A 23,254-nucleotide genomic window follows, 5' to 3' on the forward strand; every position below is an offset into this window, starting at 1 on the left:
CAGACACGCCCGCGCATTTGGCGTCGTCGTCAGCTGAAGGTCATCGTATTACGAAACCAATTCACAAACTTTAAGTAAATATATTTAGATTTGCAAGCAAAACATACCAGACAGGGTAAGGGCTAAATCGCGATGATGCGCATTTAATGTGAGAGACAGAAGACAATAAATTCTATATCAGTGAATATTTATTTTATGTTTATTCCAACTTTTCATTTTCGAATATATTTTTTCTAATTTATGTAAACTAGTTTTTTCCAAGTGTCATTAATGACTATTAAAAAACACTTTGTGCTTAAACGTATAAATTACTCAATTTGAAACGTGATTCAACTGATCCATAACGAAAGATGAATAATTGAGTGTTCATGTGTGGACATGTTTCAAATACTTAAAATATTTATTTGACTAGAACTGATTTTACGACAAGCAATTTTGTAAGACTTAAGATACTTTGATTTTAGTTATGTACTTAACCATATAAAAACGTTTAAAAATTACAGGAAGAATAAATTAGTGAATCTGGTTCAACTTGAAAGTATAATAAAAAATAAAAAGTACGATAGTATATATATAAATATTATGGGACTAAGATAGCAAATTCAATTAGATGGTAAACTATTATATGAAATTCTTTATACAGCTCAATGGGATTTGAGTTAGGAGTGAGGTGTATAAATTGGTAATGATTAAACTTAAATGAACTTGGAATTTCGTGGTAAATAGGGAATACAAATAAAATAGAAGCTGGGATATATTTGAGAGTTATGTGCTGGGAATTTACTTGAAGTATCTATTTACGGCCAAAATAAGCTTTGAACTCATTAAAAGTCCTAAGCCTAAGTAGGGTTTATTATACAATACGTTTTTAAATATTATCTGCTTTAGTTGACTAAGCATCGAATGCTTTAAGCAACTGCATAAACAATTATTGTAAATTAGAATGCTTTTATATTTTGTTTATTTTAAAATTTCTTCATCTACACAATTAATTTATATATACTAAACAGATTTTTAACCCTCACTCATTATCCTCACATTCCACACACAATCACACTCTATTCTTTCACCTTCACACGCGCTCCACATTATTCTAGTTTGAACCGCTTCTTACACTCTGCTAGTGCATAGTCGTTAATCTGATCAGTTTGCCCAGCGTTTCCTGTAAGCAATCTTCACTGTATTCGCAAGCGAAATGCATAAAAACGCCCACTAGACCTTGATATACATATGTAGATGTATATATTCGAATATATGCATATGTATACATATCTATCAGCCCGAAACATGGTTACATATAATTAATTGAAATTATGATCAAACCGAGATACAGCCGCACAGATGATCTCACAATTAGTCGAGCAAACGACAGACGAGCGACGTTTGCCGAAGTCGTAATGAAAATTGTCATAGGACTGAATTTATGACTAGCACGTAGTACTACTATAAAGAACTGGAAACAAGCAATGTACATATATTATTTAGCTGCAATTAGGCAGACCTGAAAGGCAGCTGAGTCAGCGCATCGTATATACTAACTAACTACTCTCGCCAGAATGACACAAATTATCAGCTTGTCATCAGTTGTTATCAACCATAGAATCTACAGTTAGTTTATATTTATTTCTATTTATTTTCTTTTTTTGTAAACAACGCAAAATTTTACACATTTTCCAATAGATTTCCCTGGGTGATGCCAGCTAAATGGAATTATGCATGTTATTTGATTTCTCTCTTTTGTTGTTGTTGTTGTTGTTGTTGTTATTGCTGTTGATGTTCTCGTGTTGGTTTAGCAATCAATTAAGCTCCGCATTGAATTTGTATCCACGCACCTGCAGGACACCGCGCACACACCGTTTACGTGGGCGTCCACGTGCCGGGAGGACGACGCCACTCGCAGCGCCGTCGCAAGCATCACCATGGCGGCAGCACCGGCGCTGCGTCCGCCGGCAGCGTTGGCAGAGACAGCATTAGCGACAAGCAACTGGAAGTGGAGCGTCCAGGTGGGTGCCACACAGCCCCCAAGTCTCTCCCTCTCTATCTCTCCCTATCTGTATAAAGTATAAAATACGAGTTAGACATGCGAGGTGGGATGTGACCAATCAATGTGACAGCGTCCGAATTATAGCAAATTACAGAGCAGCCACCGACTCCGTCAGCAGGATGCACAATTACGGTCATCCAACAAATCAGAGTTGCCTGTGCAACCACTGGGCCAGCAGACGAGCCTGATGAGCTGCATTGAAATGAATGTGAACTATATATTTAATAAATGAGCAATTGTAGGAGTGGAAGATGACCAAACATAAAACGATTTCCTATCATATAGCTCCATAAGTATATTGAATATATATTTTAAGTCATTTAAGTTATCGAGAATGTTGCAATATCTAATGGGATTTGCCGTGAATCATTTTGCGCCTGTGAAATCTTATCGAAAGTCTTTTGGAGTTGATAATACGCAACGTGACTTTCGTTGTGTAGTCTACAGTCATCAGCTATGACATGACAAATAACAAAGATATACTTAGTTTTCAACTAAAACAAGAAATCGCTTGAGCCTAGTTTTCCTTTGGTCGCATTGTGAGGAATAATAAATTTCATGGAAATATAATTCTAGATCTATCTAGATTTAATGTGGTGCGAATATGTCTCACTTAATATTCACATTTGCTAAAAATGTTTTCCTCTTAAGCATATCTCTATTGCTAATATGTTAGCCTTTCATTTTATGAGCGAAAATTCTGCTTCAGGTTTATGATAAGCGTTTATGGTTCATTCTAAAGATACAAACTTGTTTATGAGCTTGTAACTAGGTACGTGCTGCTGTCTAAATATGCTTCAAGAATAAGCACGTAAACACTCCAAAGGGCACTCCGGGTGCTCAGCATGTAAGTCTAGCATGTGAAATTTATTTAGACAGACAATTCGTAAATAGCAGAGAAAGGTAACAAGAAGTTAGCAATCATTGAAATTTGTCAAGGAGATAAATTCAAAGTTTAAGTAGCACACATAAAACAATTGAAACCCATTCCAATTGAAATATTCTAAGAACTTCCATTTACAAATTTATCATAATTTAATTACTTAAGGAAACGTTTAAAATTGTTGATTGTTTGATGAAAAGTTAACAAGATGTTAAATCGATCAATATGACTGATATGCTATAGCTTGAATCGAATTTCAAATGAAATAGTCTAAGGGCTGAAGGACTACCAGCTCAGGTTTTTTGATCGAAAATCTTGTATATGTCAATTTTATATGTTCTTTAATAATACTGCAAGTTAACAAGATTTTGACAATTAGGTACATTTTATCAGGAAGTTCGATTCAAAGTTATGTAATTATTATTTAGTAATGGAATTTCAATTAAAATATTCTAAGGCCTGAAAGGCTTCCAGCTCAGGTTTCTTATTGGAATTCCTCTATGACTAAATATGCCAGGTGTATGTGCTCATTAATAACACAGAAAGTTAACAAGTAAAGTTTGTTTTCAAACAGTTCGATTCATTGCTAAATAATTATGGTTTAATAATGGAATTTCCATTGAAATAGTCTAAGGCCTGTAGAAATTCCAGCTCAGGTTTCTTTTTGGAATTCATGTATGGTCTATCGTGATTAAATATGCCTAGCTGATATGCTCATTTATAATACTGAAAGTTAACAAGAAGTTAATTTTGACAAGCAGTTTAATTCAAGGTTTATGAAACAGGCGTAAAAGATAAAATTCCAATAAAAATAATCGAAAACTTCAAGCTCATGCTTCCTATAGGAATTCATTAAAGATCTATCATGGCTAAATAAGCCAACTTTCGCTGTTCATTAAACCACATCAAAACCCCTTATGACAGGCTTAGCCTACATCATTTTAAAGCACGTAAACCATACCCAACTAACCCACAACTAACTGGCCATAGGCCAACTGGTCGGGAACAATTCCCTAATGCATGGCCCCTGCTTATGTAGGCCAATTAGACGGGTTGAGCTCAGCGCCATGGCCGACTCCTTGAGTGCCATAAACAGTTAAGCAAAACTAATTGCATTCTTCAATTCCACCTGCAGCGACGCCGCCAGCACAACGCGTACAATTCATACTCGGCGAGGATGTGGACGATGGCTCGCATGTGTCGCATCCGCTGTTCTCGGAGATGGGGATGCTGGTGAAGGAGGGCGATGAGATTGAGTGGAAGGAAACGGCACGCTGGATCAAATTCGAGGAGGATGTCGAGGAGGGTGGCAATCGCTGGTCCAAGCCCCATGTGGCCACGCTCTCGCTGCACGCCCTGTTCGAGCTGCGCGGCCTGCTGACCAACGGCACCGTCATGCTGGACATGGAGGCCAGCAATCTGGAGCTGGTGGCCGATCTCGTCTGCGATCAGATGGTCAGCAGCGGCACACTGCCGGCCAACGTCAAGGACAAGGTGAAGGACGCCCTGCTGCGTCGACATCGCCATCAGCACGAGTATGCGAAGAAGACGCGATTGCCCATCATTCGCTCCCTGGCGGACATGCGCAATCAGTCGTCCTCAAAAAGTGAGTATCTCCCTCTTTCTCTCTCTCTCTTTCTGGGTACGCTCAAGTGCTCAAGATCAGATTACTCTAAGTTCATCTCGTTCGTTTGTTGCGCATCATCATCATGAGTCATGAGTCGATTTTCGCCTACTAAAAACCAACATTCACTTAAATAATGCCCGCCAATAACTGAATTGCGGTTGCTTAGCTCCGACTGGGCATGCCTCGTCGCCTGGTTTTGGCATGGACGTATGCCGTTCGCCCGTGACGCCCATCTATGTGTCCAGTAAGGATCAGCGTGGTTGTTATCTCGCTGTTCCCACAGGTATCTCACAATTAACCAAACCAAGTCAAACCACAAAAAAAAAAAAAAAAACAAGTTACAGTTGCTTTCAATGCACCGCCAAATGCTCCAGATCCACAACAGCTGTATAGAGAGCACGCACATAGCCGTCTCGTAACTCCGGTCCTGAATAGAAACTCTACTTCGCAGTAGGATCGTATCAATGCCAGCTTAATGCACTTTGACTATGATAAGCATTATCATCAGCCATCAGCTAATGCATCTCGTATTACCATACATCCATCCATCATTCTGTCAATCACTCAATCACCCACACGCACACTAGTTTAAGTAAGACGTCAAGCAGCGTTGTGTATTTGCCATTTGCTAAATTCAACTTCTAACCATCGCTCGCTCTCGCTCTCACTCTCTCGCTCTCGCTATCTTGCTCTTTCGACTTTTACGCTCCCATCATACGTTAGCCGACATGGGCGCTATTGGCGTTACCACCTGGTTTCATGCGGGTGCCTCGCCTTCGCATGCCCCATCTAGCCAACAAGGACAATCAGCGCAGCAGCCAGCGATCAGCCAATTGCCAAGTAAAAGCCTAAAACGATCTATTCAAAACTCTTTGTATGGTTTTACTTCTTTGCGTAACATGTACCAACCATAGCACGCTGTACTTACAGATCTATACTTTAAACTAGTTGAAATAGTATATCAGACTGTCTCTCTCTCTCTCTCTCTCACACACACTCTCTATTTCTCTATCTCTCTTATGCAAAATATTCCAACTCGCTTTGAGATCAAAGTTGAGCTTTCGAAACCCCTTTTGACTTCTCTTAAAATTCTTTTTGTGCTGTCTCACTCACACACTATATACTCGTATAATACTGGGTTCCAGTTAGATCTACACTATCTAATAATACTGGGTTCCATTAAGATCAAAATATATTTGAATATGATGCAGTCGACCTAACGCGAGATTCTTAGAAATCTTTTTGATTTGCCCTTGCGTTTTGATTTATATTTTTTGTTTTTTTTTTGTGTAATATTTTACTACATTTTTAAACCACATAAAAAACAAAAACAATTTACAGTTGAAGAGCAGTCTGGGAGCAATTTAATGGCGACTACGCCGCTCTCGCTGACCGCCAGCGAGCCTGGACCACCTGGCAATACCAATGGCAGTACCGGTGCCCTGGGCATGGGCATGGGGCGGTTTTTAACGGTGCCCGGCAAGCCCAGCAACAGAACGCTCGGTAAAGAACCAAACAAAGAACAACTATCACAAATCTACCCAACTAGCAACAAACAAAAGTTATCGTTATTGTTATCGTTATCGTTGCCGTTATTTCCTTTGCGTGTCTGTTTTTTTGTTGATCTTATAGAGAATTTAATTGCAACTCGAGCCCCAAATTTAGTTTCTTAATTTGGTAGTCACAGAAAAAAATATACCTCAAGAAAATCAAGAAATCGAAATGAAAGAAAATTTTGCATGCGCCTTGGCTGAATCTACATTGGAACCTACAACAGTTTTCTAATAACTCTGAGTATGTGAGAACTTGATGTATACCTACATATAAAGAAACAACACACACACACACATATGCACGCGTATCACCCACACCAATACCGTTTTCTGCATGCTGTTTCATCATTTCTGTTATTTATCCTGAATGAAAATTTATAAATTAAACTTTTCGCAATTCTATTTTTTTTTTTTTTTTTGTATGATTTTCTGTTGTTGTTGTTGTTGTCGTTGCCGTTGTTGTAATGCCTAAATATGAAATAAACAAATTACACAACTCTGCCAACAACTCGCACACACTCCAAACACCGAACCGAACCAACCAACCAACCAACCAACACACACACACACACACTTACGCACACACCCACGTTTCGTGCGCTGCCGACTTTGACTAATGTAGAGAAAAAATCAAATTCCATAAATCTGCGGCCCCAACAAAATCTGCCCATGATCACAGAGGACATGGTGAAGAGCCCCAGCAGCCACTCGATGGCCAGGCAGGCCAGCGGCACGGAGCTGGCCGAGCAGCAACACAAGGGCAACTCGCACTTCATGCGCAAGATACCGCCTGGAGCGGAGGCGAGCAACATTCTAGTGGGCGAGGTGGACTTCCTGGAGCGCACACTCTCCTGTTTCATCCGTCTGAGCCAGGCGGCTGTCATGGGTGATCTGACGGAGGTGCCGGTGCCAACCAGGTGGGTTGCCCAAGACAAACTCAGTTTTTCGATTAGCTGATTCATTTCGAGTTCTCCATCAATTCCTGTTCAGATTCATTTTCATACTGCTGGGTCCACCGGGCAGCCAGAGTAATTTCCATGAGATCGGACGTGCTATGGCCACACTGATGTCCGACGAGATCTTCCATGAGGTGGCCTACAGGGCACGTAAACGCGATCATCTGCTCGCCGGAGTGGATGAGTTTTTGGATGCGGTCACAGTATTACCACCCGGTGAATGGGATCCCACCATACGCATTGAGCCACCAGCGGCAATACCATCGCAGGAGATCCGCAAGCGGCCGCCCGAGCTGCCTAAGGAGGAGATCGACGAGGAGGAGGAGGAGCAACGATTGCGCGAAGAGTCGGGCCTGTCACGCTCGGGTCGTCTCTTCGGCGGTTTGATCAACGATTTTAAGCGCAAGGCGCCTTGGTACTGGAGCGATTTTCGCGATGCGCTCTCTATGCAGTGCGTCGCCTCGTGGATCTTCTTGTATTTCGCATGCCTCTCCCCGATCATCACCTTCGGCGGCCTGCTGTCGGAGGCCACAGGCAAGAACATGGCTGCCATGGAATCGCTGGTATCTGGATTCGTCTGCGGCATGGGCTATGGCTTCTTTTCGGGCCAGCCGTTGACAATCTTGGGCTCGACCGGTCCAGTGCTGGTCTTCGAGTCCATTGTCTATGAGTTCTCGATGGCCCAGGGCTGGGACTATATGACATTCCGTTTCTGGATCGGCATGTGGGTCGCCGGCATTTGCATCGTGTTGGTCGCAATCGATGCCAGCGCGCTCGTCTGCTACATAACGCGCTTCACTGAGGAGAACTTTGCCACCCTAATCGCGGTCATCTTCATCTACAAGGCCATCGAGAACGTGGTGATGATTGGTAAGACCTTCCCGGTAAATCAAGGCATTTACGACTGCATCTGTACTGCGCCGCCGGAGAGCAATGCCAGCGTGCTCGAGTTTGCCAAGTACAAATGGGATGCATGTGAGGTAAGTGTGGGAATAGCTTATATTTATTACAATAATCTTCTAATATCCCCCTCCCCCTATCACCTCTCTCTCTCTCTCTCTCTCTCTCTTGTTCTCTGGTAGCTCTACAATGGTACACTCATTGGCACCGACTGCGGTACTCCACCCACCGAAAATGTCTTCCTCATGTCCGTTGTCCTGTGTGCTGGCACCTTCATCTTCTCGACCGTACTCAAGGAATTCAAGAATGCCCTCTTCTTCCCCTCCATTGTGCGACAGTACATTAGCGACTTCTCTGTTCTGATTGCCATTTTCTCGATGACCTTGTTTGACTACTCGCTGGGTGTGCCCACACAGAAGCTGGAGGTGCCCCGCGAGCTGAAGCCGACACTGAATACGCGTGGCTGGCTGATTCCCCCATTCTGCGAGAAGAATCCCTGGTGGTCAGCAATCATAGCCGTGTTCCCAGCAATGCTCGGCACCATTCTCATCTTCATGGATCAGCAAATCACGGCCGTGATTATCAATCGCAAGGAGAACAAATTAAAGAAGGGCTGCGGCTATCACTTGGATCTCTTTGTACTCTCCGGCCTGATAGCCATCTGCAGTGTGATGGGTCTGCCATGGTAAGTCATCAGAGATCGCTGACTCTGGGCATTAGACATTGGTCTAATCTGGACTCCCCTATCGATAGGTTCGTGGCGGCCACTGTGCTGAGCATTAATCATGTCAATTCACTGAAACTGGAATCGGAGTGTAGTGCCCCTGGCGAGAAGCCGCAGTTCTTGGGTGTGCGCGAGCAGCGTGTGACTCACATTATGATCTTCCTGACAATTGGCGGTTCGGTGCTGTTGACACCGCAGCTCAGACACATTCCCATGCCGGTGCTGTTTGGCGTCTTTCTCTATATGGGCGTGGCCTCGCTCAAGGGTCTGCAGTTCTTCGATCGCATTCTCATTATGTTCATGCCAGCCAAATATCAGCCGGACTACATGTTCCTGCGTCAGGTAAGAGCTTAGACTCAACAATATCTCTTAGAAACCCATTCTCAATCCTCCTCTTTGAACACTCCCGCAGGTGCCCATCAAGCGCGTACATTTGTTTACTGCCATACAGTTGGCCTGCCTGATTATCCTGTGGCTGATCAAGAGTTTCTCCCAGACCTCCATACTCTTCCCACTGATGTTGGTGGTGATGATTGGCATACGCAAGTCCCTAGATTTTGTCTTCACCCGCCGTGAACTGAAAATCCTCGATGATATTATGCCCGAGATGACGAAGCGCGCTGCGGCGGACGATCTGCATCAACTGGACGCTGAGGTGGGCTTTTGTCAGAAATATTTACCCTGCTTCGGGGGTCGCGGCAAGCGCGAACCGAAGAGCACCCTCGATGGTGGCATGGACGTCGGCGCCAATGCCGTCGCCCTGATCAAGTGCAATACCTCAAATGCAAATGAGAAGGAGTTTGAGGCACAGAGTAGTTTGCTCAAGAAGTAGACGGGGCACACCTTGAATTTGGCACACAAGCACACACACAAGCACACACAGCACACAACACATCACAAATTGAAACCGGATCGACCGATCTAAAACACTCGACACCCGACAGTGCTGCCCATTTCGTTTGCGTTTGCAGTGCTGCACAGTCCACCACGGATCCCACTTGATATGTATCTAATTTGTTGGTATTCTATAATGGAAATTATTTTTAGAGATTTTTGCATTTTGTTGTATAAAAGTTGATTACTTCTTACTATTTATATATATATACTTATATCCATATCTATTTTTACCATATTTTCATTCGTATCGAGCTACGAGTGAAGACATTCTGTTGTGTTTGTTCTTTAACAGTATTTTGTAAATTTTTGCCTTAATTTTTATCCCTAAATCGTAGCATGCAAATTTTTGCATTTTGTTATATATACTTTAAAAATATCTGTTTTCTCTTACAAAGTACTTTCTATTTACTTTTTTAATTCCTATTGTCTTTGTTTTCTATCAAATTGCTCAATTAATACTATGATATTGCAATGAAATCCAAACATAATTGAACTAAGCCCATCTGTATATGCTTTCTGAAATTCTATTATTTCCCAATGCATAACTATTCAATTATGAAATGTGTTATCTTTACTTACTCTATATATATACCAATATACTACTCTTAACTATATTGTATTTATATCAATACTATCTATATATATATATATATCTGTATATGTTAATGAAACCTAAGCTTAAGTAGTTGGAGCTAAATGCGTTTACACGGTGTAAATGTATTCAATGTACATGTTAAATAATTTTATAGTCCACAACAAACCATAGTACAAGTAACTAACAATAGCAAATTAAAAAAAAAAAAAAAAAAAAAAAAATTGGCAACCAAAAAAAATTAAATAAATTGTAGAGAAAAAAATAAAAGTATTTGGCAAAACAAAAAGAGAGAAAATGCAATCTAAATTTATAGCTGAACAACATAAAACACCGCATTGGCTCTTAGAAAGAAAACACTTTCACTCACTATATATCTAAGACACGGAGGGATTCCTATCTCTATCTCTCTCTCCCCACCTTCACTTTTTATCTCTTTCACTGTAATACATTTATGAGCTGTGGAAAACAAAATCGAAAACAAACAAACAAAAACCATGCCTATGAATGTCTTCTATTGAAGGACAATCATCATCAGCCGCCCGCCGGCTCAGCTGGAAATGTTGCCTATAATATGAAGAGTGGCAACGCTGGCACTGGCTCTGGCTCTGGCTCTGGCTCGGCTGCCACAACCATACACATACCGTTAACGGGCAACAGTGGCAGCAACAAAATGGGCAGCACTGCTGCGAGCGGTGCGCCAACGGACGTGAATCGCACCACAGTCTGGCAGCAGATCAACAAGGACGGCACCTCCGAGCAGCTGATCATACCCGTTACCGTTAAAGTGCGTCATATCAATGGCAACCAGTAAGTGTATCCGAGTAGTTACAGAGCACCCAATCAAGCAGGCGAGCCCAAGAACCCCAATTTGAGTCGTTTTTGCGGCTAGTCGAGTCAGTTAGAGGCCAAGCTAAACACATTTATAACAAACTTATATAAACACACATACATATATATATATATATACATATATATAAATATCATTCATTTGCATTCGACCATGCTCCTCAGTTCCTCAACCAATGCTGCCCTTTCGCCACGCCTATCGCCCATGCACGAGGCCGATGAGTATAATGAAAGCTCCGCTAACAAGATGACAAACAACCAAATGCTGCCAGCCAATCAGCAACAACAACAACAACAACAACAGCCAAGCAATTGCAAGGAGGCGGCTGCCAAGCTCGAAGGTGCCGTTGTTACCACCCAAAGTCCAGCGAACATAACACCCGTCTAAGTGGGCCTCATTTATGGGGCATTATCCAAATTATATACCAAACTACCTAAGCGAACTCTTTCGTTCGCTGCGAACTCACAATGCGTAGAACAAGTGCACAAAGTCGACCTAGATCGTCCGAGAGTGTGAATGTCGAATATCAGTATCATAAAAAGCAAACAGAAATAGATATATATATTATATACATATATACAAATTAATCGTAGTGATTTTTGACAAAGTTTGTAGAATTTACTATCAGCCTAAAGAGACAAACAAATATTCACAGCACTCATTTGGCATAGAATTTGAGCTGAGCTTAAACAATTTTAGAAGTATTATTCAAAAAAAAAAAAAAACAAATGTGGCTCAGGAGTATATAGCATACGCATTCCAAAGAAACATGCCTATGTATGTATGTTATATGTATAACACTTTTATAACAGCAATTTTATAACAGATTTCATACCAAACCAGTGTCAATTCAAAGCAACATAAACTCTCCTCAAACAATTATCTACTCTATACAAAAATATGGTTCCTTTTATGTTTGATCTTAATTTGACACACCCACACACACATAGAGAAACAGAACATGGCGGGCTTGTTTAAAATTTGATATTACATGGGTTAGATAAGCTGTGATCTTATTGTAGGGTGCGGATTTTTTGGTGTACGTAAATTGGGAAATCAGTGAAAAGCCGTCTTGAAAACATTTAGCCACATAAACAAATTTAGAAAAAAAAATTAAAATAAATAATAATATCAAAAGCATAAGCAACAACAACTGTATACAAATGTATTATAATTTTTGCAATTTATACTAAGTTCTGAAACACACATTAAATCTATATCTATTGATCTACCTATAAATATTGAATAAAAGTATAAATTATATATCTGTATGTTTCATTTTGTGCGCCCTAGTCTCCTCTTGTTTCAGTGTATTTTGTGCATAGTTCTCAGTGTGGCACATTGTACATACATCAATACATACTACTAAATAGAGCACTCAATAAGATTTCGTGTCTGCCTGCTCCCATCTAAAACGTATCAAAGCATCTATCAATCAGTCAATCAATCAATTAAACATCATTTGCATCGTGTTGATGTCTAAACACTAACCCATTCAAATGCTCGTTAACAATCTTGTATTTTAATGTCTGTGTCCTAGGTATGCTGGCAGAACTCCATAGATCTTTGATCGTGGCTTTGTTTCGCGTTTATTAATTCCCGCATTTCGTTTTTACAGAACCGAAAATTTGATACGACGAAGCCACTGTGGCATGGATATCATACATCAACAGAAACGTCCGTTTGAGTCGATGATTTAGTTATCCAGAAAGGGGCATACAAATAATAATAAAAAATTATATTTATTGTAAAAAAATAAGAAATTATTTATATGTGTATTAATAGTATTATATATGTATCTATTTATGTACAAGGCAGCGTTACCGTTACCGTCTCCCTCTTCAAATCACTGTGCGTTACATGGCACAAAGATGCAGCAAACCAAGAGACATATCCACACTTAATTTAATTATTGTAACACATCAACACACAAAGCAAAAACAAGCAAAAACAAAAAACATTTTGATCTCCTGGAATTGAATAATAAATATTTTAAATGTGTTTCAATGAACTTTTTAAGTCGCGCAATATACATATTTAATAGCTTTTTTTAATAAAAGCCATTTTTCAATTGCAGCGAATTCCAGGCACACTTTGAAGCTGATTTCACAGCGAATCTTTCAGCTGAGCTTAGAGCGAATATTTCAGCTGTGCCTTGTTAAGGCGAAGCTTTCAGCTGATTTCGGAGCGAATCAATTAGCTGCAGCCTGCAGGTAATTGTAGACATAAACAAATTTAAAGGCGAATATGTCAGCTGAGCTTTAGGCGAATTCTACAGCTGATTTTTGCAGCTGTGGCAATTATCAATGCGACTATTTCCGCATGACCTAATTTTAAGGGGAGTCTTTCAGCTGTGTTTGGGGCGAACTTAATTAATTTTCAAGATATTAAATCTTATAGAAACTTTTTAGCATGCTTTTCAGATTTTTGGCTACTTTGACATTTCAGAAAATTCTGTGCATTTCCTTTATTCAAGTCATGAGCTAATTTGTCTTTTATAAGCTTAATGCAATTCAAATGCTTAAGATTAATATAATAGAATTATATACTCACTATACTTATTTTAAGTAATATTATTTTTTAGAAATCTAAATTTCCCCGTTTAAGAATAATACTTTACTATATTGCTTTAAAACATTTACTTAAATCTTATTGTGTTAACGCTCAAATTTATTAACTGAATTTTAAAGTATTTAATATGTCTAATCGATAACAGTACTATCGATATAGTGCTACTTACCAGCACTGTTATCCGCGCTGTTCATCAGCACTCTTCACTCTTACCTCGACCAGCTGTTGTTGGTGCGGCACTGAGCGCGTGTTTTTAGTAAAATTTACTATTTTATTAATAAAAACGCCTTAAAAATGACGCTAATTACACGTGTGCTAAATGGCAACCTGCCGCTGCGTCTTAGCACATTAAAAGCCGCTCGTCAGGTATGTATTATAATTGGTATATTATAATTTCTCTAATTTGTTGAATCGGCTCATTATGTAATTTGAATTTGTAATGCATTTTCAGCTGCAATGCGGCTATAGCTCACATGCTAAATACGCAGAGCATAAGCCCATCGAGCGCATCCGCAACATTGGCATCTCGGCGCACATAGACAGCGGAAAGACAACGCTCACGGAACGCATTCTATTCTATACGGGCCGCATTGCTGAAATGCACGAGGTGCGGGGCAAGGACAATGTGGGCGCGACAATGGATAGCATGGAGCTGGAGCGTCAACGTGGCATCACCATTCAATCGGCAGCCACATACACGGTGTGGAAGGATGTAAACATCAACATCATCGATACGCCCGGTCACGTGGACTTTACGGTCGAGGTGGAGCGTGCGCTGCGCGTCCTCGACGGCGCTGTGCTCGTGCTCTGTGCCGTGGGTGGTGTTCAGAGTCAAACGTTGACGGTGAACAGGCAAATGAAGCGCTACAATGTGCCATGTCTGGCTTTCATCAACAAACTAGATCGCATGGGCTCAAATCCCTATCGAGTGCTCTCGCAGATGCGTTCCAAGCTGAACCACAATGCCGCGTTCATACAACTGCCCATTGGTGTGGAGAACAACTGCAAAGGTATTGTGGATCTCGTGCAAGAGCGCGCCATATACTTCGAGGGCGAGCACGGCATTAATTTGCGCCTGGACGAGATCCCGCAGGATATGCGCGTCGAGAGTCAGGAGCGGCGGCAGGAGCTTATTGAGCATCTGTCCAACGCAGACGAAACTCTGGGCGAACTCTTTCTGGAAGAGAAGCCCTTCACGGAGGCGGACATCAAAGCGGCGCTGCGACGCACCTGCATCAAGCGCACCTTTACGCCCGTCCTGGTGGGCACGGCTCTGAAAAACAAGGGCGTGCAGCCGCTTCTCGATGCGGTCGTTGACTATCTGCCCAATCCAGGCGAGGTTGAGAATCTCGCGTACATCGAACAGGAGGGCCAGGAGAAGCAACAAATCGTCCTTAATCCGGCGCGAGATGGAAAGGATCCGTTCATGGGATTGGCCTTCAAGCTGGAAGCCGGTCGCTTTGGCCAATTGACCTATTTGCGCTGCTACCAGGGCGCGCTCCGCAAGGGCGACAATATCTACAATGCCCGCAACCACAAGAAGGTGCGCATCGCCCGACTAGTCCGGCTGCACTCCAACCAAATGGAAGACGTCAACGAGGTCTTTGCCGGCGACATCTTCGCACTCTTTGGTGTTGATTGCGCCTCAGGCGACACCTTCACAACCAATCCCAAGAACAATATGTCCATGGAGTCGATATTTGTGCCCGAACCGGTTGTGTCCATGGCCATCAAACCCAACAACACCAAGGATCGGGATAATTTCTCCAAGGCTATTGCTCGCTTCACCAAGGAGGATCCCACCTTCCATTTCAAGTTCGACAATGATATCAAGGAAACGCTCGTCTCAGGGATGGGCGAGTTGCATTTGGAGATCTATGCCCAGCGCATGGAGCGCGAATATGGCTGCCCCGTGACACTGGGCAAGCCGAAGGTGGCGTTCCGAGAAACGCTCGTCGGGCCGTGTGAATTCGATTACCTGCATAAGAAGCAGTCGGGCGGCTCGGGTCAGTATGCCCGCATCATTGGCGTCATGGAACCACTGCCTCCCTCTCAGAACACATTGCTTGAGTTCGTGGACGAAACGGTGGGCACCAATGTGCCGAAGCAGTTCGTGCCCGGCGTGGAGAAGGGCTACCGTGAGATGTGCGAGCGCGGCATGTTGTCCGGTCACAAGTTGTCGGGCATTCGATTCCGTCTGCAGGATGGCGGCCATCACATTGTTGACTCCAGTGAGCTGGCATTTATGTTGGCTGCCCACGGAGCCGTCAAAGAAGTCTTCCAGAACGGCGCCTGGCAAATTCTGGAGCCCATTATGCTGGTCGAGGTGACGGCACCCGAGGAGTTCCAGGGCGCCGTCATGGGCCATCTGAGCAAGCGCCACGGTATCATCACCGGCACAGAAGGCACCGAGGGCTGGTTCACCGTCTATGCCGAGGTGCCGCTCAACGACATGTTTGGCTATGCCAGCGAGCTGAGGTAACTAAGTGAAGCTAATCCTGGATAATGCTTCTAACTGATAAATAACTCTCCCTTTCTTCTCTTCTCAGATCTAGCACTCAGGGCAAGGGCGAATTCACCATGGAGTATTCCCGCTACTCACCATGCCTGCCCGATGTACAGGAGCAGATCGTGCGCCAATATCAGGAATCACAGGGCTTGGGTCAGCCCGAAAAGAAGAAGAAGAAAAACTAAAAATAGTGCAAATTCTAGCTGTAAAATCGAATAATTTTTGCTTAATTTAATTTAAATGCATATACAAGTCTTTTGTTTTTACTGTGATAACCGTTGCATCTTCTAAAATCAATGACAATTTGTACAGTTTTTCTAAACAAATTAACATTAAATAAAAGTTTATAACTTGTATAGAGGAAAAATAAACAATAAATAAGTTGAATACAATACAATTGCAATATTATTAAAATGTAAAGGCTTAAATATTTCACTCTTTTTTTTTTAATATATAATATTTTAAATTATAAAAATAAAATAATCATTAAATTTTGTTTGGTATATTTTATAGAGGCTCACAAGCTGCACTTGGCCACACTGCTCTAACAGTGTGCAAGCTTAACAGTGCCATTTTGAGCATAACATAGACCTGTATAATTTAATGTTATTTCGACTGTTGTTGCTCTGACGTCGAACGAACGGGACGTGCGTCGCGCGTTAAATTAAAAAAGATATACATATATATACATATATAATAATAATACAGATAAACCAGAGCTTCGATACGCACGCGAAAATTGATGCGAAAGAATCGAAATATAACAAAACGTCAGCAATGAAAAAGAAAAGCAACAAAACAACTGCACCTAATTAAGTTAACAAATTTGTTTTTCCGGACGCGAAATGAAAATGTAATCAAAGAGACGAAATGAAATTAACTGCCAGTCAAACGTAGAGCAGCAAATTCAGTCAGTCAAACAAATTGCTCGACAAACTCAACAAACCAATGGGGAAATGGAAACAGACTACATCTCCTTCCCTCTCTTCGTGTGTGGCTGCAGTACCATAGGACATTGCTTGAAAATCGTACACGGAAAATTTGCGGACAGATCGTAAATGTGAAGCGCGCGCGGCGTGGCAAAAATTGTGGAAAATTCAATACAAAACGGCGCGACAATAACAAAAAAAAAAGAAGTGAAGAAAAGAAAATAACGAATAAAAGGCAGAGAAGAAAAGAAATTTTGCAAAGCAGCTGTGTCTTTCTCAATGTGAGCGTGTGTGTTTACGTGTGTGCCACTGTAGCAAGAAAACAAACACAAAAGTGAAAATCAAAGGGAATTGCAAACAAAAACAATAGTGGGCATACAACTACAACAACGGTAATCAACAACAACAACTAGCCGCAACCGCTGACTTCCTCTTCGAGCATTTGCAAACGCATTTACACACACACACACACACGCACTCACTGTTACCTGAGTGCCAACGACGACGTCGCAGCATCTAAGCAGCTGACATAAAGCTAATCTCTCTCTCTTTCTCTCTATCGCTCGCTTGCTCGTGCGCTCGGTCACTTGCTAGGTAAATTAATGCACGCCTACGCTGACGTCGCTGCTGCCGCAAGATAATGCAAAAGACAACAACAAAAAGAATAGAATCCGTAACAACAACAACGACTTCCAGCAAGCTGGCATTTCAACTAGTCAAATTTTTTGCCTAAGGACACAACACGAAGCTGGCAGCAAGAGCAAACATATCCGTCAAATTACGTAGAGATTAGAAAGTTCGATATCATAATTCGATAATACATTTGCGCACTCTCACACACACACACACACACACACACACACAACATGGATTGGATCATCAGCGATGAATTAGGTCTGACAGTCGGCCATGTCGTCGGCTGGGCGGCCGCCTCGGCAATGGTCATCGGTGGCGTGATACCCTATGTGCCGCAATATATTGAGATCAAGAAGACGCAGGACGCCGAGGGCTTCTCACTCTACGTCTGTCTGGCGCTGCTGGTAGCCAATTCATTAAGAATACTTTTCTGGTGAGTGTTGTACAAATCCTATACACATATGTATATATAGAGAGATTAAGTGTATATGTCGAGTATGCAACTGTGTGTCATATTTACATTGCTTTGGTCTTTCTGCCATCTGATAATTCGTTAGTTAATTATAAATTTTGCTATTTAAGTGTTAATTTTCCGCAAAGTATCTTCTAAAATAAAGTAAAATGTCCTTTAAGGAAAATGCTTATAATGAAACACATTTAAAATACAATGTATTTATATAATGATCTCTATTTATGATAATGTCCCTTAACCTTAAGTTTTATATCCAATGTAATTAAAATAGAATTTTGAATTCATAGTATGTTCAATAATTCAAATTATATGGAACTAAAACACCAATTGGTACGATGCGGATTACTGTGAATTATTAGAAGCAGCGGTAGACCCAAGGTGCAGATAATCAGACAATAGATTTCTAGAAGATCCCACCCTTTTGGCTCTCTATTGAAATATACCCAATGACACATTCCACTTGCGTGCTAATAATATCTCTGCACGTTGTTATCAGAGTACGCTTAGTACTTGAAAACTTGGGCGAGCGCTTATCAGCGGTTTATCGGGTAATTCAGGCAATGTTTATAGTGGCTCGTATGATCTCATGGCATAGTATATGTATATGCATTCATGTCTAGCCATGTCATGGTTTTAGTCCATTTCTGGCATGTTTATTACACTGTCCAAGGGCTAGAACGTGTTTTGGACCATCATATCTTTATTGGAATGCGAAGCTCATACATCAGCATTATGAGCTAAAATAATGCTGGGCATATCAATAAATGAAGTAAAATTTCTACAACTTTGATCCGGTCAGGAAAATTAATTAGACACTCGAAGTTTTTTTTTAGTTTCTCTCTAACTGGATTTGTAAAGCATATAACAATAGCAGTAATAATAAATACTGTTAACTAGATTAGTTGTAGAGATTGTCAAGCTAGCTTTGGGAACTACGATTAATTTATTTATTATTTAATTTAATCTATTTATTTACTTCGCACTCGTCACATTTATAACGATGACACATATAATTCTCTTTTTGTCGTCAATTCATCATTCTGCGAATGATTCACATACAAACCACAAATTTTAATTCAATTTGAATAACTGTGCAGACGGCAATCAATGTCAGGGTTCCTTCCAGCCGAACCAGTTGCAACTGCCTTGCGGGTTATCAATTCATTGTTGCGCCCAGAGAAAGCCAAGTGTGAAAGTCGAATATGTGTTTCAATTTACAGTTTTACATTTAAAGTCTATGAAATTTTCCAATGTCTAGGAAAATTTGGGCTTTTTGGATTCCGCTCTATAAATACTTTAAGTATTAAATACTAATATGTAATCTTAATTTCTATAGAGCACATTCTTATAACTTTATATTTTATCTGCATCATAGCACTTTCTCAATCAAGTGATCTATGAATTCGTTGGCATTAACTTAACTAATCTTAACTTGCTTTGAAATGTAAATTTCAAAAATATATACATAGACAAGTCTAATTTCATTAATGACTAGCTGACTGAGCTATTTTAGTGAGATTAATTAATATAACCAAAACCGTAAACAATTCTCTTTGATCTCTGAGCACTCTGGGTAGAATAGTGTGTGCCAAAGGCAATAAAAAAAAGCCATTTCGCAGTGGGCTCAAACGTGTTAGCCACAGCTGATCGGAACTTGGAGGCCAGCCACTGTCTGAGACTTTCGTCACTGTAGCCAGGGTCAACCACTTCCACCTGCTGCTGTTGCTGGTGCGGCTGATCAACGTGCTTCGTTATACATTTGAAGTATGAAACTTAAATGCCACTTCCGAACGTGAGCAACTAAACCGGCGGAATCCCTTATGAATAACTTATAAATAAATTGCAGCAACAATCGGCAAACGAATCGGTATTTAGCTGTCGAGTTTTACTGATGAGATAATACTTAGTATTTATCTTTGGCATTTATTTTAATTATATTATATGGGACAGCGCTTAGGGTCTGGTTGATAATGAAAGTTATATTTAACGTTTAGATATTAAAAACTGGATTGTTTTTTTTTTTATTTAAATGTGACATATAACAAATTGATTTTAACTAATCTAGGAAATAGCTAAACTAATATTGTTGCCCTGGAAATGGGTAAAAAATCTTAAGCAAATTTCTTCGATTTGCCAGGCTTTCAATGGGAAATACCAAATAATCATAGCACTTTGTATAACGTCAACTGCTAAGTGTCTAGAGATACATAATGCAACACCAATACGCCCCTTTGGCATACGCGAAGTAGTGCATCGAAATGAAGACAACAAGCGAAGCGAAGAGGACGCAACTGGTGGCCGTCGTCAATTTGTCTGCCATATTGTCAGCCACCGCAACAACAATCAATAATTAAACAGCTTAGCTAAAAGCTCGGGTAGAAACTATTTGGTGTCTGCTCGAATGCCAAGTGAATTGGCTGTTTATGGAACTTTCTTGTATGAACACAAGTACGAATACATACAAAGTTCGATATATATACATATACATATTAGTATATATATTTAGATTTCCGAGTATGTATCTACATTCAATGCCATGGGACGATTGGATCGGGCGCAGATAGACCTCCCGTTTCAAGTTGAAGTATTTATAGCGTGACTCTTGGAACTGCGGGTGGGAACTTGGGTCACGCCATTGCGTTGGCCACAGAGGCGCCAGCCATTAGCCGGCCCCACTTTAAATTGTGGGTGTCCCCCATAATTTAGAGCATTTTCACATTAATGATAAGCATGCCGAACAAATGCACATAATTATTTATTTGTATACCTTATGCTTACACGTGTCGCAAATAAATGCATTTGCATTTTATTCTTGCTATTAGATGTTGAAGTTCTTGCCTTGGTTTTATATATATATATGGTTTTGTGTAATATTCATTTGAGCGATCAATTTGCAATTTTTACTTATTTTGCATGCTAAAAATATAAAATAAAAGTAAATAGATTAACTTTAATTATAATTTAGATTTTTGCTAATTTATTTTTATTTACTAATAATTTAATTAAAATTGTTACAGTCTTTAATCTTTAGAAAAAATTTACATTATATAAAAATTTAAAAAGTTTCAACATAATTATCTAATACTATATTTCTTCTACTATTTAAAAATTCGTGCACTTTCTCGCATTAAATGTTCATAAAAATCATTAAATTATGGTTAAACTAGGTAATCAATAGAAAAAAGTTTGTATTCATAATGAATAAGCAAAGTTGCTTCTGAAGGCTTTATAGGTTTTTCGATTTTGTTTTGTTTGCTTTTCCTTTTCACATACCGCATGCTTCGGCAACTCTTGAGATTTACTGTTCCATTGTTGCTTTCTATTGTGTGTGTGTGTTTTTTTTTTTTTTTTTTTTTTTTTGTGCCGTGTGCCAATTGAACAACACACTGACAACTTAATTATCATTATTCTGTCTAATCGCTGCCGCATTGACAAAGCAATAACGCCCCCACCCGCCAGCCCAGTGCCTCAAAGTGCATTGGTTAGCCCCAGCCGGAGCAGACAGGCAATTTGTGGGGCACACATACACACACACACACACTCACCCACACAGAGACAAGCAGTCAACACTTAAATGAGAACTCGTAAAAAAGTGCTGTAGCTTTGCATTTCAGCAATTTTTTACAACCAATTGCCAGACGTAGCATTACATATTTTTTAATTACTTTTTTTTGTGCAATTATTGAATCTTTCACGAATGTTTTTCGTTTTTCGTATCTTCCGGACAGTGTTGCCATTTTTAGCCATTTTAGGCTAAAATAAGCCAGAAGTTGAGGAAGACTATATAGAAGTCGTAGTTTCTAAGAGAACTATAGAACAGAAGAAACTGCTATCTGTCTGCAGATAGAGCAGTATTCGATTGGTATTTATATTTGAGTAAAACGAAGTTAGAATACCCGAAGCAGCAGAGAGTGTTCGTTCTCATCGGTCACATAAAGCTCGACTGCAACGATCCCTCAATATTTGAGCGGAATCGTCCGTAAAAGTCATCCTATATAAAGAACAGCTACTGCAGTCGCCCAGGCCTGGTGGGGTCAGTCGTGTAGTGCAGTAAAGTGAAATGAAGTGAAATGTGAGATCGACCAGCTAAATATTAAAAACTTAGAGGAAAAGTTTAAGACTTAGAGGAGAGACTGCGATCAAAGATTTAGAGGAAATACTTAGAAGAAAAACTTAGAGAAAAGACATAAAAGAAATACTTAGAGCATAGACGTGAAGAAATACTTTGAACAAAGACTCAAGAGAAGTTCTGGGAGCAAAAACCTAGAGGAAATGCTTAGAATAAATATTTGGAGGAATCCACAACTGTGTTTACATATTGGAAGCCAAATTATTATTATTATTATTTTTTAATAGTCTTATTATTAGAAGCGAAAAAGGCAATTTGCTTGCGTTGTCTGGCAATATATTGTCTCTATATATTTGATTATTTTGCCGCCTACATATAGCATATATTCAACTGATATGTGGATACGTGTTATGGTCGCGACTTGAATGAGCTCATCGATTCATATTAATCATATTCAGCGACCCCAGCAATAACAACAACAAACACAAAGCGAAATAGAAACTGAGAGTAAACGTTCGCAAATACCCTTCAGATTAAATAACTTTTTGAATTCATTACACTCGTGGTTAGTCATTGTTTATAATTAATATGTAACTTTTACAACAAAGAATTCTCATCGGTTTCATTGTTACTTACAATTTGTAAGGCTGTATTACTAACTGTTCATTTTGTAATGGGTTTACTAAAGTGGAAGACTTTATATTAAATGTGCAAATGTAATAATATGATTAGCATATTTTTAAAACGCAAATATGGGATTTTTTTTAACAGCTCCCCTATATTAATATATAATATTAATATATTATTAATAAAATATACATGCAAAAAAAAACATGTAAAATAAAACAATAATATAATGTTTAAATGAATTAAAATTAAAACTAATTCCACAAATTTTTTTTTTCGCCTTGCTTTCAAATATTCCTATTGTTTTATTTACATCTATGTAAACAAAAGCAGAAACGATTACTTTGTCGCCTCCAGACATATCGACATCTCACATTGTTTTATGATATAAACAACTTTTATATCAAATGACAAA

The 23,254-nt window shown here is 40.0% G+C and overlaps 3 protein-coding genes across 19 annotated transcripts in view; all 3 read left to right on the top strand.

The window, feature by feature from the left end:
* Positions 1–13,062, top strand: part of LOC6577255 (sodium bicarbonate cotransporter 3) — a 30,549-nt gene extending 17,487 nt beyond the window's left edge. For 2 of the 17 annotated variants that reach the window (XM_044009114.1, XM_044009111.1), the window contains exons 3-13: positions 1,839–2,003; positions 4,063–4,533; positions 5,278–5,394; positions 5,896–6,057; positions 6,730–7,024; positions 7,098–8,043; positions 8,146–8,648; positions 8,717–9,029; positions 9,100–9,342; positions 10,700–10,986; positions 11,191–12,289. In XM_044009114.1, coding sequence (XP_043865049.1) covers positions 1,839–2,003; positions 4,063–4,533; positions 5,278–5,394; positions 5,896–6,057; positions 6,730–7,024; positions 7,098–8,043; positions 8,146–8,648; positions 8,717–9,029; positions 9,100–9,342; positions 10,700–10,986; positions 11,191–11,413 — 3,725 coding nt within the window. In that variant the 3' untranslated portion in view covers positions 11,414–12,289. Of the gene's footprint in view, positions 1–1,838; positions 2,004–4,062; positions 4,534–4,720; positions 4,838–5,277; positions 5,395–5,895; positions 6,058–6,729; positions 7,025–7,097; positions 8,044–8,145; positions 8,649–8,716; positions 9,030–9,099; positions 10,401–10,699; positions 10,987–11,190; positions 12,290–12,644 lie in introns of those variants that run through there. The other 15 variants (XM_044009112.1, XM_044009117.1, XM_015165578.3 and 12 more) reach the window with 15 other exon arrangements.
* Positions 13,063–13,793: 731 nt separating this feature from the next.
* Positions 13,794–16,498, top strand: LOC6577257 (elongation factor G, mitochondrial). The gene is made up of 3 exons (XM_002003188.4): positions 13,794–13,963; positions 14,049–16,075; positions 16,147–16,498. The coding sequence occupies exons 1-3, from the start codon at positions 13,892–13,894 to the stop codon at positions 16,289–16,291; spliced, it is 2,244 nt and encodes a 747-aa protein (XP_002003224.1). The 5' UTR covers positions 13,794–13,891; the 3' UTR covers positions 16,292–16,498.
* A 214-nt stretch (positions 16,499–16,712) lies between these two features.
* LOC6577258 overlaps positions 16,713–23,254 on the top strand; it is a 30,260-nt gene continuing 23,718 nt past the window's right edge. The window contains 1 exon segment of the mRNA XM_032728455.2: positions 16,713–18,104. Within this exon segment, the coding sequence (XP_032584346.1) occupies positions 17,902–18,104 (203 nt within the window). The 5' untranslated portion in view covers positions 16,713–17,901.

This window comes from Drosophila mojavensis, unplaced genomic scaffold, assembly GCF_018153725.1.
Source record: "Drosophila mojavensis isolate 15081-1352.22 unplaced genomic scaffold, ASM1815372v1 contig_36, whole genome shotgun sequence".
NCBI classification, from domain to species: Eukaryota; Metazoa; Arthropoda; class Insecta; order Diptera; family Drosophilidae; genus Drosophila; species Drosophila mojavensis.

Bases quoted from the DNA above. Each gene is read 5' to 3' on its own strand.
- LOC6577257 (XM_002003188.4), top strand. From the start codon at position 13,892: ATGACGCTAATTACACGTGTGCTAAATGGCAACCTGCCGCTGCGTCTT. The intron at 13,964-14,048 runs GTATGTATTATA...ATGCATTTTCAG, and splicing joins CATTAAAAGCCGCTCGTCAG to CTGCAATGCGGCTATAGCTC. The intron at 16,076-16,146 runs GTAACTAAGTGA...TTCTCTTCTCAG, and splicing joins GGCTATGCCAGCGAGCTGAG to ATCTAGCACTCAGGGCAAGG.